The sequence below is a fragment of the Schistocerca serialis genome, chromosome 5 (genome assembly GCF_023864345.2).
Source record: "Schistocerca serialis cubense isolate TAMUIC-IGC-003099 chromosome 5, iqSchSeri2.2, whole genome shotgun sequence".
Taxonomy (NCBI): domain Eukaryota; kingdom Metazoa; phylum Arthropoda; class Insecta; order Orthoptera; family Acrididae; genus Schistocerca; species Schistocerca serialis.
Genome location: NC_064642.1, coordinates 118,163,575 through 118,183,616, shown reverse-complemented (window position 1 = coordinate 118,183,616; position 20,042 = coordinate 118,163,575). Strand labels below are relative to the sequence as shown.

The 20,042-nt window shown below is 41.7% G+C and overlaps 2 protein-coding genes across 5 annotated transcripts in view; both read left to right on the top strand.

Moving 5' to 3' along the window:
* Positions 1–3,665, top strand: part of LOC126481392 (B9 domain-containing protein 2) — a 70,495-nt gene extending 66,830 nt beyond the window's left edge. For all 3 annotated transcript variants that reach the window (XM_050105118.1, XM_050105119.1, XM_050105117.1), the window contains exon 5: positions 3,477–3,665. In XM_050105118.1, coding sequence (XP_049961075.1) covers positions 3,477–3,655 — 179 coding nt within the window. In that variant the 3' untranslated portion in view covers positions 3,656–3,665. The remainder of the gene's footprint in view (positions 1–3,476) is intronic.
* Positions 3,666–3,752: 87 nt separating this feature from the next.
* The window catches only part of LOC126481390 (tectonic-1), a 95,721-nt gene continuing 79,431 nt past the window's right edge, over positions 3,753–20,042 (top strand). For both annotated transcript variants that reach the window (XM_050105115.1, XM_050105114.1), the window contains exons 1-2: positions 3,753–4,184; positions 9,082–9,315. In XM_050105115.1, the coding sequence (XP_049961072.1) occupies positions 3,753–4,184; positions 9,082–9,315 (666 nt within the window). The remainder of the gene's footprint in view (positions 4,185–9,081; positions 9,316–20,042) is intronic.

Below are 20,042 nucleotides of genomic sequence, written 5' to 3'. Positions count from 1 at the left end.
TGAGGATGGGGGAGCAAATGTGATCAGTAGGAGTAATTATAATTATTGGCAGGAAGATTTTGGGGCATGAGATGCTGCACCAACAATCTGTGCTGTCACATAGCTGTGTGTTGTGCATAGATGAGACCTGGTGCAGTGTGGCTTAGATATCAGAGCATGCGTGGTTTGGGGGGGGGGGGGGGGGGGAGGGGGGGGGAGGAAAGAAGGGAAAGAATGGACACTGGTAGAGCAATGCTTTAGGGAACAGTAACAAAGGAAAACATCACTGGGTTGTGGGGTGGAAGGAAACCCGTTAGTAAAAATCAAACAATAGAAAGTCCTGGCCCTTGGCACACTTCTAGGCCATCTAGAGGAAACCTACCTAGCCTCCCAAAAACCCAAACCTCTGGTGTGGTTCAGGTTCATTGATGACTTCTTCATGATCTGGACTCAGAGCCCAGACCCCCTGTCCTCATTCCTTCACAGTCTCAAAACCTTCTCTCCTATCAGCTTCACCCAGTCTGCCTCAACACACTGTGCCACCTTCCTGGTTGATGACCTCTCTCACAAGTTAAGGCCATCAACCTCCATGACTACCTGCTTTTCGACAGCTGCCATCCCTTCCAAACAAAAAAGTCCCTCTCATAAAGCCTGTCCATGTGGGTAGGACATATCTACAGTGACAAGAACTCCCTTACCCAGTTTGCTGAAATGTTTTATGAATGCCTTTACAGACACACATTCTCTCCCAGACCTAGTCTGCAAACAGATTCCCCCCTCCCACACACACCCAATCCTCCCACCACACCCAAGAATCAGCTACAAAGGAGCATCCCCTTCGTCATCCAATACATCTCGGACTGGAACAACTGAACCACATCCTCCATAAGGGCTTTGATTGTCTGTCATTATTCCCTGAAATGAGGGACATCTTGCCCAAGACTCTTTCCACTCCTTATAAAGTGTTGTTCCATCACTCATTCAATCTCTGCAACATCCTAGTCCCTCATTATGCCACTCCCAGTCCCAGTCAATCCCAGTCCTTTGCCACAGGGATCCTAACCCTGTGTAAGATCCAGCTGCAAGATGTGCCCAATCCACCCACCCAGCACTTCTTATTCCAGTGCAGTCACAGGTGTAGCCTGCCCCATCTGAGGCTGGCCATATGTGAAAGCAGCCATGTCATGTGCCAGCTCTACTGCAATCATTACATAACTTTTTCTATTGATATGGCTACCAACCAGCTGTCCTCCAAGACGAATCACCACTGCCAAAGCGTGGCCAAGAGAAAGTAGACCACCTTGTGGCACAGCATGCAGCTGAACATAACATACTTGATTTCAATGGCTGCTTCACAGCCTCCCTTCCACTCCTCCCCTCCAACTGATGGCTCTTAAGAGAGACACCCTCATATACTACACTCTAAGACATGAAAAAATGACACACCAGAAAGGAGTTATGCAAAATTGTAAACATTGGCTGCCAATAGTGAATGTGTGACACTGTGGAGCAGTTCCACCACACAGCTCTCAAGGATAGTAAACCAGGGACATTTTGATACCTGGGCATAAAGTCTTTGCTAATTTCATTCTGTGTACTCAGCTGGGTACCAACTGTGCCTTGCAGACAGGCACTCGAACAATATACTCAGATGTCAGCATTTGAGAGAGGACGTGTAGTTGGGTTCAAAGAAGCCAGTTGGAGTAATCAGTTAAGTGCTTGGCATTTGAATAGGAGCAATGAAATATTTGATGATGTTGACAGGAATGGGTGAACCATGGATGAGCACAGCATCAAGAAGTAAGTGGTGAACTGAAAGAGATGACAGAACGAGAGGACAAGCAATCATCAGAAAGGCACTCACAGCTCCTGATTTATCATTATCATTGATCCGATGTGTAACTGGTACTTGAGTGACTGCAAGGAGCATTAATAGGTGGCCCACAAAAAGGGCACTGAGCCCACAGTGCCTCTTGCTCCAACTACCTTTGACCTCTCTACACCAACAAACTCATTCACATGGGTATCGGGCACATTTGGCCTACAATCAGGTTGAGGGTGCCATTTCATTTCAAGCAGGACCCATTTGGTTGTCATCTGAGGCACCCTGGAAACACAGTGGTATGTTGACAATATTCTATGCCCCAGTTTGATGGCAAGCCATTCTGGCCTTACATTTCAACAAGATAAGTTTCTGCTGCTTACTTTTGTGCTTGCCAAACTCTACCTTGGCCAACGAGATTGACATATATCTCCCTAATTGAGAATGTTTGGAGCATTATGGGCAGTGCTTTCCAACCAGCTTGGGATTTTGGTGATCTAATGTGTCAACTGGACAGAATATGGCATGATATCCCTCAGGAGGACATTTGACAGCTCTTATCAATCAACACCAAGCCAAAACAATTGCTCGCATGAGAGCCAGAGGTGGACAAATGTGTTACTGGCTTGCTATATTTGCAAAGCTCTTTCTCTTGAAAAAATCATCCAGTTTTTCAGAAATTTTAATCATTAGTTTGTCTGCATATGTACATCACATCTACCGATTTCTGTCCCATTTGGGTAATTGCTTCAAGGTGCATCTTTTTTTCCCCAAAAATCTCAAAAAGTTCTTCCTTCAGTGTTTGTCAAGATGCTGTAGTGAATGTTCAGATGGATATAGGCTACATATTGAAGACAAATCATTGTTGCCAAAAATATCAAAAAGTTTATACTGAAGGTAGCTACTAGAAAGCTATTAGTAATCAAATAAATTGTTGGCTGGGATCTGATGCAACTGTGCCATTTAATGGTTCATTGCTGTGGGGCAAGAGACTGATGCAATGAAAGTTTAAGTAAACAGTGCTTTAGCTCATATTATGTAAATTTATTTGATCATTGTTTAATAAAACTAAGATTAAACTTTGGTTTTGCTGATACATAATTACCTTTGTAACATAAAGACAGTCATTCTTTACACGTGTACGAAGTACACTGGGTGCCTGCTCAGGTTATGAAAAATGATCCATCCACTCGAGTGTTAATTCCAAAGTATTTATGTAGATTAGTGTAACACAAGAAAATTTTGAAGGCCAAAAGTTAAGCTAGTGTTCAATGGACCCTCAAACAACTTTTCTTTGAATGCCGAATGATGAAATGTGGTCCTGCTGTGGCTGAATATATACAAAATTGTTGTGGATCAGTTTGTTGTTGTCACATGTGTTACAATGTGCTTAATATTCTGTCAGACCACCGTGTATTCATTACACATTTGTGCTTATTCTTTGTAGTCTAGTAATTTTTCTGTATAATTTTTTCCATAGTTTTCATATTTTTCCTACAACCTCCCTGTTCTTTGTGACATTATCAGAAAACAGTACTACAGAATGAAGGTACATTATTCTGATCTGGATTTTCATGAAATTTCTGTTTGAAAATTATAAAATCAAATTGTTTTTGAATTTTATGTACACTTCACTTGGGAATATCCTTTGACTATGACTTACTTTATCTTTCAGGTACACTTCGTGATCAAATACGGCAATATTTTGTTGGGGGTGGACCGCAGTTGAAGAATGTTGAACTTGCTTATTGTGGATATGACAGATATCGATTGCAGACTGAAACTATGGGGATTGTTCACATGGAACTGGGAATTATCTTAAGGCACTTTGATAAGTTTGGTGTTGAATATTAGTTACAAATGTATATTCTCTTCATATGAGTTATGGTAATAGTCATCAGAAAATAAGAATGTTGCTTCCTTTAGAATTGTTGGAGATAAAAAGTTTACAATGGTCTTTCTGAATACATTATTACATCTGTTAACTTTCAGTCTATGTTTATTTAGGCCTATTGAAATGCAAGATTTATTGTCTTCCCCAAATAATTATCTTTCTTATGAGCATAGTGAAATTTGTAATAACAATGAGACCCTCTGTACAACAGAAATATTAGAACTAGGAACTAATGAATCAGATGTAAATTCCACACTAACTATAGTTTCAACAAACTTTGGAGATCATGATGAGAATCTGACTCTGAATAATGTTACACAAGTGGAAAATCATACCCTGTCAGTTACTTTAGAGAACACTTTTTTGGTATCAGAACCATCAAGTAGCAAGTCAACAGAAAGTTCATATGTGGCTGTCACTACAAGTGTATTGCCAGTGAGTGAAAAACCACGATGGATTCCTGAGGAAAATTGTGCCTGTGATTTAGAGGTAAGTAATTTGCAGTCCTAGTGAAAACAGTTTTTTAATCATTGTCTCTACCTTCCTGCCTGTGTTGTTGCATGAAAAGATAGATTCTTCAGTTGAAAGAAGTCTGAATCAGTCATACCCAAAACAGAAATAATACTGCAGTGTTTATAGTACATATAGTGACAATCAAAACATATTCGAACTGGGAATAAAACATCAGGTATAAAATCCTGAAATCAGTCTTACCTGAGACGGGGCAAATATTGTTGTGCATGTTTCCAGGTTTTGTCATCTGCATGTTTACATTTATTGAGTAACAATTTCATCACAAAAATTAATTATGAAAACTAATCACTGTTGCAGTGTAAGAAGATGAAGAAGGAAGTTAATTCTGAAGCAAATCATTCACATTGTGAATTCTGAGAGCTCTGTAATATTTGAGTACATGTATTATCCAGAATTTCATACAAGCTCTCGTTAAGGACTTGGGAGCCTGCAAATAATTTAATTGAGAGATGTCTTAAGATTTCATAGTCGTGATGGAGATTTATTTGGAAAAGAACATATCTGAAGAAATTTAATGAATTTGGCCAAAATAAAAAATTTCCAGTGGAAATTTTTTACAGAATATTAACATACTGGCCCAGAAACCCAGCACAGCCTGGGTACTTATTTATTCCAGTCTTCCATTAGTTCACTTCCACCTCCCTCCTCTCCTGCCATTTTTCTGTCCAGCTGTTCTTCCCCCCTCTTTCTATCCATCTCCTCCTCCCATCTTTGTCTGCCCATCTGCCCCTCTCTCAACATGTCTTCTTCTTCCCCCTCTCTCTATGCATCTCCTCTTCTGCCCTCTCTTTCTCTACATCTACATATACACTCCACAACCCACCATACAGTGCATGCCAGAGAGTACACTGTACCATTACTAGTCATTTCCTTTCCTGTTCCACTCAAAAATAGAGCGAGGTTAGAAATGACTATGTATATGCTTCCATATGAGCCCTAATTTCTTATATCTTATCTTCCTGATCCTTACACGCAATTTGTGTTGACATCAGTAGAATCATTTGGCCGTCATCTTCAGATGCTGTTTCTCTAAATTTCCTGAATAACGTTTCTTGACAAGAATGTTGCCTTCCCTCCAGTGATTCCCATTTGAGTTCCTGAAGCATCTCTGTGACACTTCAGTGTCATTCGAATCTACTGGTATGTCATTCGAATCTACTGGTAACAAATATATCAGCCTTCCTCAGAATTACTTTGATGTTTTCCTTCAATATGACCTGGTACAAACCCCAAACACTCAAGCAGTACTCAAGACTAGGTCACACCAGCATCTTATATGTTGTCTCCTTTACAGGTGAACTTCTCTTTCCTTAAATACTCCCAATAAACTGAAGTGGACCATTTGCCCTCCCTATCACAGTTCTCACATTCTCGTTCCATTTCATATCACTTTGGATCATTATGCCCAGGTATCTATATAGTGTGACTGCATTGAGCAGGACACTGTTAATACTGTACCCCAACATTACAGATATTTCTTCCTATTCATTTGCATTCACTTACATTTTTCCACATTTACAGCTAGCTGCCATTCATCACACCAACTAGAAATTTTGTCTAAGTCATGTTTTATCTTCCTACAGTCATTCAATTTCAATGCCTTACTGTACACCACAGCATTATCAGAAAATAATCACAGATTGCTGCCCACCCTGTCCACCAAATCAATTATGTATATAGGGAACAACAGCTATCTCACTTCTTTGGGGCACTCCTGATGATACTCGTGTCTCTGATGAATACCCGCCATCAAGGACAACATACAGGGTGCTATTACTTAAGTAGTCCTTGAGCCACTCACACATCTGAGAACTTCGTAGACAGCGTGCAGTGGGGCACCATGTCAGATGTTTTCCAGAAATCTAGAAATATGGAATCTGCCTGTTACCCTCCATCCATAGTCCACAACATATCATGTCATATGAGAAAAGGGCAAGCTGAATTTTGCAGAAGTGATGCTTTCTAAAACCATGCTGCTGGCCGAAGTGGCCGTGCGGTTCTAGGCGCTACAGTCTGGAGCTTAGCGACCGCTATGGTCGCAGGTTCGAATCCTGCCTCGGGCATGGATGTGTGTGATGTCCTTAGGTTAGTTAGGTTTAATTAGTTCTAAGTTCTAGGCAACTGATGACCTCAGAAGTTAAGTTGCATAGTGCTCAGAGCCATTTGAATTAAAACCATGCTGATTTGTGGACATAAGCTTCTCCACCTCCCCCTCTTGCTGTCCATCTCCTCCTGCCCCTCTCTCTATCCATCTCTTCCCCCCCCCCCCCCCCCCCCCCTCCTCACACCTCGTCACCTCTTTGTCTTCCCTCTCAATATCCATCTCCTCCTCCACCTGTCTCCGCACAGTCATTGCTGTACACTTGTGTGCCATCTGCAGTGCATTCATGTCCTACCCATATAACATGTCAGTCCTGCAGGAAGTCCATTTTATGAGAGATGGAGATTCTGTTTTTGACTGTATAAGTGTCGTAACCATGGTGGGACACAGATGTTGTACTCCCTGCCCTTGAATATAACAATTTACTCAAACATTGTGAAAGAAAAAAAAATTGGAGGCTAACTATTTCTGTAATGGAAAAAAAATCAGCTTATTGTTCATCAGGAACTGAAAGAGGACAGACAAACACTCAGAGTTGAAGCTACCTTAAGCTTTAGGCGTTTTCAAAAGGATGAAACCAAAGATCAGGGGAGAGGAAAAGTCACTTAAAACCCTTAACCGGGCAGTAGATAGTGAAGTAAAAATTGGTAGTTAGGGTTTATAAACCTGTTTTGACGCACTCTTAGTGAGCAAGCAGGGTTACAAATATATTCACTATTTGTAATGACACTTAGGTAAACCTTTTTGAACAATAGGTATATTTTGACAAGTAATAAGTTCTGTGCACCACCACAGCTAACTGATATTTTGGTAAATAATACACCAGAAAGCTGTTATTCATGCAGAGCAAGAACTTGAATAGGGGAGATGCTATGGCTTTGTGGATGGGCAAAGTAATGACTGCACCCACAGGAAGGGTGAGAGGGATAATCCTCTATCCAGGTCATTATGTAACACCGAAGTATTACAAGAAGAGACTCATCACTTGAGGATAATATCTCTTCAAGTAGTTTTTGACTGCAGTAGATCATGCTGAATGACACCTGTCATATTATCCATTGCCTGCAAAACAGAAACAAATAGTAAAAAAACGTTTTTTCATCATTTTAAAATGGCATGGCGGAATTTATATATTCACTTTTGTAAATCCAGTGCTACATTAACGCCCCTGCAGTAGAGATTGAAGCCAACAGGGGCATTGATCCCAAAGTACCAAGGAGCTTATGTTCTCCATAAGCTCAAGGCGATTTCTGGGGAGGTAACACTTGAATAAACCCTGATAGGAAACTGATAGGAAATTTAACACCAGTTTGCATGTTTCACCTGCACTCATTAAGAAGGGACACTGTTTCTCTTAATATGTGGAGTTTTGTAGATGCTAATGTTGCATAATGAGATTGATTGTCTAAAAACCAACCATGTAAGTTAAAAAAATGTTTAACAGTGGCAGTGGATGGGGTTATTCAATGTGCTCCTGAAGTAATTGAGTCTGAGGCCTTCATAAATGTCATCAAGAAGTGCAAAATCTCACATCTGCAGAAAGGATGTAACATCCAACAAGGCAGTGTGCAATGCACAACCTTGTCCATTATGCAAATAGTGAGAAAATATTCTGAGGGAGCTGATATTATTATGTTGATTGCAATGTGTCCCTCTGTGTTACTCCCTGTTTTCATCTTCAGCACACTACTGCAACCATTTCAATAAATATTTTCTATGTGAACAGTGTCGTAACTTATAGTAAGATTCATATTTTTATTAATTACAGTAATCTATTTAAATAAGACTTTCTTTGATTCATTTGTTCAAAAATTCATGCCCAAGTTACCCCAGGACAATATTTTGCATCATTGGGGGTCTAATTACACAATTTCATAATTAAAAATACTCCATATTATTTATCATACCTCTTAATTCTCTAAACTGCAAGAAAAAATATATTTTTTGGACATATAATCAGAATATAAACTGTATATGTAATTGTTAGCTATAAAATTGAATTATGAAAAAATGAAACTGACCTTTCCATCTTCATAGGTTCTTGAAGTTGGTAGTCACCTTTGTAATAATCTCTATCTCCATTCTAAAAATCCTGAGAATTAGTTTTTGTGCCATACATTTGAGAGATAGTATTTTCAGGATTACGTTCAAGGATATCTCTCCTTACTATTCACACTGATTGTTTCATTACTTGTCACTACCTAACACACAGAAATTAGGGGCCACTGATGTTACATGTTTGGATTCTTGCCAAGTAACCAAACTGAGGCTGCATTTAAATGTTTCTCCAACTGCTGTGGCAGTGTCTCAAACCTAGTAAGGTCCCAGGTACCTTACTTTGGAAATTCCCTCAGTGTGATTTTGCACACAATATTTTAATGACTGACAGGTACTTTGAGCAGAGGTCTTCCGTGCACCAATGACCTTTGCTCCGGTCTAGTTGAAGCCAAGCACAAAAACAGATTAAGGCCATTACTCAAAAAACTTTGTGATGATGATGATGATAATGATGAGACAATGAGCACCCAGTCCCTGATTATCTGAAGATGCCTAATTTCCTGCCTTATGTCTTTTCCCCACATTATGAAAGATTATTGCACTGTTACACGTAATTCACTTTGTACTTTTGAGAAATATGGAAATCTGTATGTAAATTTTGTTTAATGTCTTTAAGTGTGCATGTATAATCGTAAAAGCATGATGATGTAAAGAGAATTAAATTATGATTTAATATCATATTTTCTTTTGCAGTTAAATTCATGTGACATAAACTGCTGTTGTGATGCTGACTGTTCAGAGGAGGACCGATTAGTTTTCCTCAGATGTGAAGAAAAACCACCATTGTCTCCAGATCCTCGATATTGCTACAGAACCCAGTTTATATATAAAAACAACACAAAATATAAATTAACTACTACTAGTAATGGTCTGTTTTGCATTGTGAAAGAAAACCTTCCAAAGCATTTGAAATATATGGAGGGAAAGGTAAGACTGATGTTTGACTATAATAATATATATTTCCAGTAGCACCAACATCTACATCTACAGCTATGCTCTGCTAACCACCAGGAGGTGCATGGCAGAGGATACATCCCACTGTACCAGTTATTAGGATTTTTTCCTGTTCCATTCACATACAGAACACAGGAAGAATGATTGTTTGAATGACACTGTGTATGCCATAGTTATTCTAATCTGATTCTCATGATCTCAATGTGAGCAAGATGTAGGGGATTGTAGTATATTCCTAGAATCATCATTCAAAGCCAATTCTTCAAACTTTGTTAATGTATTTTTTCAGGATATTTTATGTCTATCTTCAGGAGTCTTCCAGTTCAGTTCCTTCAGTATCTCTGTGACACTTTCCCACAGATTAAACAAACCTGTGACCATTCATACTGCCCTTCTCTGTAAACATTCAGTACACTTGTTAGTCCTATCTGGTATGTGTCCAACATACTTGAGCAATATTCTAGAACTGGTTGCAGAAGTGATTTTTAACCAATCTCCTTTGTTGGCTGATTGCACTTCCCCAGTATTCTACCAACAAACCGAAGTCTACCACCTGCCTTACCCATGAATGAACCTATGTGATCATTCCATTTCATATCCCTAGTCTTACACCCAGGTATTTGTATGAGTTGGCTGAATCCAGCAGTGATGCATTGATAGTTTAGTCATAAATACTACCTTTTTCATTTTGTAAAGTGCAAAATTTTACATTTCTGAAAATTTAGAGCAAGTTGCTGATCTCTGCACCACTTTGAAATCTTAACAAGATCTGACTAAATATTTATGCAGCTTCTTTCAGGCAATTTTTCATTATAGATAACTGCGTCATCTCCAAAAAACCTGATTTTGGTATTAATATTGTCTGCAAGGTCATTAATATACAACATGAACAGCAATGGTCGCAACACACTACCTTTGGGCACACCCCAGGTCTTTCGACATCCATCCAAAGTAAAATGCTGTGTCCTCCCTACCAAAAAGCCCTCAAACTAGTCACAAATTTCACTTGGTACTCCATATGATTGTACTTTTGACATAAGTGAAGGAGTGGTACTGAGCCAAATGCTTTTTGGAAATCAAGAAATATTGCATCCATTTGATTGCCTTGATCCAAAACTTTCAGAATGTCATGCGAGAAAAAGTATAAGTTGGGTTTCACATGATTGATGTTTTCAAAATCTATGCTGGTTGGCATTGAGGAGGTAATTATGTTTGAACTCAGCATATGTTCTAAGATTCTACAACAAATTGATGTGAAGGATATTGGACAGTAGTTTTGTGGCTCACTTCTATTACCCTTCTTAGATGGGTGTGACCTGTGGCTTTTTCCAAGAACTGGGCACAGTTTTTAGTTTGAGGGATCTAAGATAGATTATAGTTAGAAGAGGGGCTAACTGAACTGCAAATTCAGTATAGAATCTGAGGTGAATGTGTGCTATTAAGATTATACCTCAGACAGTCTTAAGAAAATTTTTAGAATTGGTTCATTTGCAGATATGAAATAGAAACAGAGTGTCAAAACCAACCCAACACCAACAACTATAGCTGAGGTATAAATTCCAGTTTTACAAGTAGGGAACTGAACAGACAGCTTAGCATTAAAGAGAGACAAAAAACTAATAATCATAGGGGGAATGGAATGCTGTATTAGAATAAGGAATAAAAGCAAAGTTATGGGTGAACATGAGCTTGGTGATAGAAATGAGTGAGGAGAAGACATTTTGAGCTCTGTTGTAAATTTTAGCAAATGTGCTGTTCAAAAATCATGAGGGGAGAATGTGTACTTGTAAAAGTAGTCACAGGAAGATATTAGCAGCATTGCTTCATGGTGAGGCAGAGATTCCAAAATAAGATACTGAATTGCTAGGTGTACGTAGTAGCAATTATAAAGTTGGATCATAATTTATATGTAAGAAAATTTTCAGGAAAGAGCAAAGCCAAAATGTGAGTAACGGGTTATTGAGAAATTAAGGTGTGCATTTGAATTTCTCTGAGACTGTGATAATGAATATCATGTTTGGTAAGTTACAGAATCTTTGTTTTTAGATATATGAATACTTTCTCTTTTTGTTTGTGCCAGTAGTTTCACTTTGTATTCACCTTCCCCTTTTTACTGTAAAATTTGTTTGTGTGTTTATTGCCTCTGTCAACATACCAACGCTTTCGTTTGGTAAGTTACAGCATCTTTGTTTTTAGATATATGAATACCATGTTAGGTAGATCAAAAATGTAGGAAAAGATAGATTGCTACTTATGTAAAGATAACACACTAAGTTACAGACAGGCACAATTAAAAGACACTTACATATAAACTTTTGGCCTCAGCCTTCACTGGAAAAATAGAAACACACACTATTCATTTACACAAGCAAACACACCTCACACACATGACTGCCAACTCTGGCAGCCTGGGCCAGAATGCAATTGTCACATGGGATGGAAGCAGCAGTCTGGAGGGAACAGGGAAGAGCAAGGGCAAGGGAAAAATGATGGCATAACAGTGCACAGGTGGGGCAAGAGAGGACCCTGTTCGGCAGAGTTTGCAGGGTCTAGAATGCCAATAGGCACAGTGTCACCAGATTGTGGAGCAGGGAGGAGGGGAAAACAGAGCAAAAAGAAGGGGAAAGATGGGTGGGTGTGTTGGCAGAGGGTGGCAAACAAAGAGAGTGGGAGATGAGAATGGGGAGGAGCTGATAGAACAGAGGGGATGGAAACTGTTGGGTGGAGGGTGTGGGGAGAATATGTTGCCATAAGTTGGAGGCTCCTTTCACAGTGACTCTCACCTTTTTAGATACCCCCAGCCCTGTCTCTCACAAACCTGGCACTGCAAAAACACATACATCTCCATGGGACAGACATCCCAGAACCATCTCTGATCCCTCTGCAATATACTGCTACTATTCAGTTCATGCTTCGTACATCTGAAATTGAATCCATTGCTCTCCATCACCAGGAGGAGCTTTCCACACACCGTCCACATAAGTTATCCAACAGGCTGACATCCTACTGCCCCTATCCTAGTAACGGTGTTCCTCCTCATCCATCCCTCATAGCACCTAAATCCTGCCTATCTGACCTTCTCAACTTGCCACATCCCCAAAAACTCCGTACCAACTCTGGACCAAATTCACAGCTGAAACATTCCTGTAACACTGCTGTTAATATTTCCACCAAAACCCTCAGTTCCACAGAAGTTTCAGTCCTATACAAAGGCCTCACCTTTTGCTCTACACCCAAATTGAACCATGCTGGAATTGTCAAAGACCTACTCTCCTTCTCTCAATTCCTTCAATGGAAACACTTATTTGTTGTCAATCCCTCCATCCAAAGACAACCTAATTCCAACATTGAATTCTGCCTCTCCCAGTTCATACCACCATTCAACCACAATCCTCCCACCTCCTCTCTCCCACCTAAATACCTGCTGGTCACTTTCCAGGGATTCCTTACCTCCAACTTAGTCTCACCATCCATCCCTAGGCCCCTTCCTCACAACGCCAACTTTTCAGCAGAAGAAAGAATAGTCAAACACAACCTCAAAACTAATCCTGACCTAATCATCCTATCTGCAGACGAAGGTTCCACCATTGTTGTTATGAGTCACAGTGACAACCTGGCAGAAGGCCTCTGCCAATTATCTGGCTCCTCCACATATAAACTCTGCCATAGTGATCACATCCCAGAAATCCAACACAACCTCCAATCCCTGCTTGAAGCCATAGGCCCTTCCCATAACCTCTTCCCTAAATCCATTTCCCTCCTGACCTCAATGACATCCCGCACACCCACCTTCTACATGCTCCCCAAAATCCACAAACTCAACAATCCTGGATGCTCCATTGTGACTGGTTATTGTGCCCCTGCTGAAAGAATTGCAGCCTCATTGACCAGCATTCCAACCAACTGCCCACAATCTAGCCTCCCACATTGAAGATACCAACCGCTTCCTTCAACGACTCTCTACCATCCCACCCCTGTACCTCCTGGATTCCTACTCATCATTGTTGATGTCACCTTATAAACCAACATCCCACATGTCCATGGTCTTACTGCTACTGAACACTCCCTTTCCCAATGTCCTTCAGACTCCAAACCCACTACCTCATTTCTCATACACCTTACTAACTTTATTCTAACCTACAACTACCTCTCCTTTGAAGGAAAGGTATACAAACAAATTTGGGGCACAGCCATGGTCATTCACATGGCACCCTTCCATGCCAAACTGTTTGTGGGCCATGTAGAGCAGATCTTCGTAGCCTCCAAAAACGCCAAACGCCTAGCCTGGTTCAGGTTCATTGATGATATCCTAATAATCTGGACTCAGGGCCAAGGCACCAATCATTGTTCCGCCACAATCTCAACACCTTCTCTTCCATCCACTTCACCTGGTCCTCTTCAATCCAGCATGCCACCTTGCTAGACATTGACCTCCTCCTCTCTGATTGCTCCATCCACACCTCTGTCCCCATTAAACTCACCAACCACCAGCAGTAGCTGCATTTTGACAGCTGCCATCCCTTTCACACCAAAAAAATCCCTCCCTCACAGCCTTGCCACACAGAGATGGTGTATCTGCTATGTCAAGAAGCCCCTTGCCCAATATGCTGAGATTCTCACCAAGGCCATCACAGGTAGGCATTATCCCCCAGACCTAGTCTGCAGACAGATCTCCCATCTTATTTCCTCTCACAACACCAGCCCCCCCCCCCCCTCCCCCCACCCACCCTAAGAAGCAGCCACAGAAATGTGCCCCCTTCATCACCCAGTACCACCCCAGACTGGAACAAGTGAACCACATCCTTTACCAGGGCTTTGATTATCTATCATCATGCCCTAAAATGAGGGACATCTTACCTGAGATCCTTCCCACCCCTCCTAAAGTTGTGTTCCATCACCTACCCAACCTCCACAACATCCTAGACCTACCCGATGCCACTCTCAATCCCAACCCCTTGCCACAAGGATCATATCCCTCTGCAAGACCCTGGTGCAAGACCTACCCAATCCACCCACCTGGCACCCCCTATTACAATGTTCTCACAGGTTTATCCTACTCCATCAGGGGCTGGGCCACCTGTGAAAGCAGCCATGTCTTTTACCAGCTCTGCTGCAATCATTGCACAGCTTTTTATATTGGTGTGACTACCAACAAGCTGTCCACCAGGATGAATGGCCACTGCAGAACTGTGGCCAAGAACAAAGTAGACCACACTGTGGCATAACATACAGCTGAACATAACATGCTTGATTTAAATGGCTACTTCACTATCTGAGCCATCTGGATCCTCCCTTCCACTACCAGCTTTTTTGAACTTCACAGAGGAAGTCATCGTTACAACACATTCTCTGCTCTCTTAATTATCCTCGACTCAACCTATGGTAACATACTGTCCCGACACCCTCCACCCAACAGTTTCTACTCCATATGTCCTAACACCTCCTCCCATTCTTGTGTCCCAACCTCTTTGTTGCACCCACCCATTCTAGTCCCTGCATACACTGCCAGACAGTGCTCGTATCTTCCGCCACTTGCACATTGCTATCCCTTCCCCTTCACCTTCCCCACCCCTCGAGATTTCTGCTTCCATCCTATGTGACAGTTGCTTTCTGGCCCAAGCTGCAGGAGTTGGCAGTCGTGTGCATGAGGTGTGCTTGCTTGTGTGAATGAATGGTGTATGTTTCTCTTTTTCCAACAAAGGCAGAGGCCGTAAGCTTCTGTGTAACTGTCTCTTAATTGTATCTTTCTGGAACTTAGTATCTTATCTTTATGGTCAATTTATCTTTTCCTACATTGTCAATATTCTTACCTGGAGCTTCCATTATTTGATATTTGGAAGTTCAGTTGAGGAGGAAAGTTCATCTAAAAAAATGGCATGAGAAAGGTGACTACAAAGAAATTGTGGGTAACAGAAGAAATGCAGACCAATGTGTGATTTTAGGCTTTCCTAGCAAATTAACTATTTGTACTCTTTTTCAATATCCAGCTGGATGCATTCATTTTTGTAACACAATATTTCAATAGCATACCTTGCCATCATCTTCAGTTGATATAGGTACGACGAGCAGCTTGGCTACATCCCGCCTCCTTTATGCTCTTATCATCCCCCACCCTTTCTTCCACTGCAAGTTGCATGTTGTGATAGGCAGAGTGGTGGGGGGAGATGGTGCCACCAGATGCTGGATGCGAACTCTGGTTCCTCAGTACCCCTGTGGCCTGTGTTGAGCACAGAAGTCGCTCTCAGCCAACGCTGTTATTTTAGGTGGTTGAGTGCCGAGTCTCGAACTTTGCTGAGAGTGAACCCATTGTCTCTGTTGATCAGCCTGTCAGCCACTTGTATTTCAGTAGCCTTCTTCAGAACACAGTCCCAAAGTGACAAGCTCTGTCTTAGCACTTCCTTTTCTTCATACTTCACAGAGTCTGCTGTAGCCATGCAGTTTTCTGCAACTGCAGATTTTTGTTGTTTGCTGAAGTTTGGTATGTCACCTGTGTGTGTTGGATCTTTCTTCAGTTGCCCATACAGTCTCCCCAATATATGCCTGACCACATTTACATGGAATATGGTAAAAACCTGGTTTATAAAGCCCCAAGTCATCTTTCACCATACGTAATAGGGCGTGTATTTTTGTAGATGGATGGGAAACATATTTAAGTTACATTTAGCCAGGATTCAGCTGATTTTGTTTGATACCCTGTAGGCATAAGGCAGATACACCATTACCTCCTTCTCGTTATTTTCTATCTGCTAGTCTTGTACTTTCTGCCTGAAAGCCCTTCAATTTGTCGCTTGCTGTAGCTATTCTTTTTGAAATATGTGCGTAAATTTTTTAAGCTCCCTTTGTAGGCTTTCTTCATCCAATATTGTGCAGGCCCTGTGTACCTCTGTATGTAGCACACCCTCATGCTGTGCAGGATGATGGCAGCTAGCAAATCAGTGTTGGTGGCTTTCCTGTACACATTGTATCATATAGTGCTGTCTGTTGTGCATTTAACTAAGATGTCCAAAAAGGGGAGTTCACCATTCTCTTCCATCTCCTTGGTGAATTTGATGTTAGTGTGCAAAGAGCTCAGATATTGGAGGAATTCCAGTTAGTCATTGTAGGGATGAATTTCCACTAATCAATTTGAGGTAATCAGTATGCTGCACTCTGGTGAAGAGTGATACCACACCAAAGCTCACTATAAGGTCCTGGTCATGGAGGCATAGGTCCTGCAGTTGTTGAATGAAATGTACAGAAATCCTGATGTGGTGCTGACATTTACTGACATAGGGGCTCATATTGCCATTAGATGTTTGGTTAGCTGGTATGCTGGTGTGCGTATGATGCTTACAATAGGACAGAGAGAAATATCCTGTTTGTGAACCAGTGGTAAGCCATAGGTCTTGGTGGTGCAGCAGCTTGTGGTCAAAGCTTCTTAACAATTGCCTTCGACAGGGATTGTTGCCGAAGCTCAATAGTCTTCTTCTTGACTCTGTTGGTCTGGTCTCCTTTCAGTTTTCAATAAAGGAAACAAAAGAGAAGTTCGGAGTAGGTATTAAAATCCATGGAGAAGAAATAAAAACTTTGAGGTTCACTGATGACATTATAATTCTGTCAGAGACAGCAAGGGACTTGGAAGGGCAGTTGAATGGAATGGACAGTGTCTTGAAAGGAGGGTATAAGATTAATATCAACAAAAGCAAAATGAGGATAATGGAATGTAGTCAAATTAAGTCGGGTGATTCTGAGGGAATTAGATTAGGAAATGAGACACTTAAAGTAGTAAAGGAGTTTTGCTATTTGGGGAGCAAAATAACTGATGATGGTCAAAGTAGAGAGGATATAAAATGTAGACTGGCAATGGCAAAGAAAGTGTTTCTGAAGAAGAGAAATTTGTTAACATCGAGTATAGATTTAAGTGTCAGGAAGTCGATTCTGAAAGTATATTTATGGAGTGTAGCCATGTATGGAAGTGAAACATGGACGATAAATAGTTTGGACAAGAAGAGAATAGAAGCTTTCGAAATGTGGTGCTACAGAAGAATGCTGAAGATTAGATGGGAAGATCACATAATTAATGAGGAGGTATTGAATAGAATTGGGGAGAAGAGAAGTTTGTGGCACAACTTGACAAGAAGAAGGGACTGGTTGGTAGGACATGTTCTGAGGCATCAGGGGATCACAAATTTAGCATTGGAGGGCAGCGTGGAGGGTAAAAATTGTAGAGGGAGACCAAGAGATGAATACACCAAGCAGATTCAGGAGGATGTAGGTTGCAGTAAGTGCTGGGAGATGAAGAAGCTTGCACAGGATAGAGTAGCATGGAGTGCTGCATCAAACCAGTCTCAGGACTGAAGACCACAACAACAACAACAACAACATATGTTGGATCCTAGAGTAGGTCATAAATTTTGTGATTGTACTCTGACACCAGTAACAGTACAGTGGCATTTCCTTTGTCCACAGATAGAATGACTATTTCAGGACCATTCCATAGTTCTCGAATGGCAGCTCTTTCCACTTTCATGACATTCATTCTTGGTGGGATGGTTCTAGTGAGCATGCAACGTGTTTCTGGATGTATCTCTTCTGCATTGGTTGTAGGGAAGGTGGAAATTACTGGTTCTACAACCCAGATGAAATCTGCATCAGGCATAGCAGTCAGTGTTGATGCAAAGTTGCATCAGAACTGAGTTTGCTGCATCATCAATCTCTTTGCCTGTGAAGTTGATTGTGGTTCATTGTTGCTCTTCTTGTGGCTGTTGTTCTCTTACTTCCATGTGTTCAAACTTGGAGACTTGTTTGGTGGTAGTATTACATCGATATCAGCCCACATGATCCAAAGAAATGGCATCAGCCCACCTCCAAGAATCAGGCAAGTGTTAACAACCATCTATAACTGGAGTGCGAGTAATTCCATAGATGTTGTATCCAGTTGCCAACAAGTGTACCAGATCATTTCCCTTACAAGTGCCAGACTAGCTATTCTTGTGATCCAATGGGCATTGCAGTTTTTATATAATGGACAACCCTTGCTAATGTTGGTATTATCCTGTGGTCACAGCACCTCATTGGAAAGGTGAGGGAACTGAGAAGATGCTCTTTTCCATCACAAAGTTTATCCAGTTGCTTAAGTGTCTGATGCATCTCCTCCCTTTAGAGGAACCTGATGTTTGATCTTAGGCTTTCATGGTGAATCAAGTATTTGTACTGTTGTCAGGTGGCCAGCCAGCTGCAGCCATTTTCATAACACAATATTTTGACAGTGCACCTTGCTGTCACCTTCAGATGATACCTTAGAATGAGCATCTTTGCTACATCTCTGCTCCTTTATGCTTTTATCGCCCCCCACACGCCCGCATCTCGTGGTTGTGCGGTAGCGTTCTCGCTTCCCACGCCCGGGTTCCCGGGTTCGATTCCCGGCGGGGTCAGGGATTTTCTCTGCCTCGTGATGGCTGGGTGTTGTGTGATGTCCTTAGGTTAGTTAGGTTTAAGTAGTTCTAAGTTCTAGGGGACTGATGACCTAAGATGTTAAGTCCCATAGTGCTCAGAGCCATTTGAGCCCCCCCCACACCTTTCCCCACTACTGGCCACATGCTGAAATGGGTAGAGTGGGAGAGAGAATGACACTGCGAGATACAGGGCTCTGGCGCCTCAGTACTCCTGTGGCCTGTGTGGACTGCAGAAGTTGCTCTGAACCATCACTGTGATTTTAGCTGCCTGCAGTTTGTCTGTTGATCAGTCCATGGGCCACTCATATTTCAATGTGGACCAATCATAACACAATGCTATTACCAAACAAGTGTTCAAATTTGAATGACTGGGTGGCAGTAAGAGAACAACAGCTGCAAGAAGAGCAGCAATGAATCATAATCAATCTCATGGGCAGAGATCAAGCAATGGAAAATCCAGGATGGAATGTAACAATATTATAAGGAAAGTTGCTACTCACCATACAGCAGAGATGCTGAGTCACGGATAGGCACAACAAAAAGACCCACACAATTAAAGCTTTCAACCATTGGCATTCGTCAACAATAGATACACACACACACACACACACACACACACACACACACACACACACACACACACGATTGCAGTCTCAGGCAACTGAAACCACACTGCGAGCAGCAGCACCAGTGCATGATGGGAGTGGTGACTGGGTGGGGATAAGGAGGAGGCTGGTTTGGGGAGGGGCAGGGATAGTATGCCGAGGGTGGCAGATAGTGAAGTGCTGCAAGTTAAACAGAGAGCAGTGGAGATGTGGGGAGTGGGGGCGGGGGGTAAGTAATGGAAAAGGAGAGAAATAAAAAGACTGGGTGTTGTTGTGAAATGATGGCTGTTAGTGCTGTAATGGGAACAGGGAAAGGGCTGACAGTGACTAACAAGAGGCCAGGAGGGTTATGGGAACATAGGATGTATTGCAGGGAAAGTTCCCACCTGTACAATTCAGAAAAGCTGGTGTTGGTGGACGGATCCATATGGCACAGGCTGTGAAGCAGTCATTGAAATGAAGGATATTATGTTTGGTAGTGTGTTCAGCAGCAGGGTGGTCCACTTGTTTCTTGGCCAGGCCATTCATGCGGATGGATAGCTTGTTGGTTGCCATGCCTACATAGAATGCCGCTCAGTGATTGCAGCCTAGCTTATAGACCACATGACTGGTTTCACAGGTAGCCCTGCCTTTGATGGGATAGGTGATGTTTAATATCAGG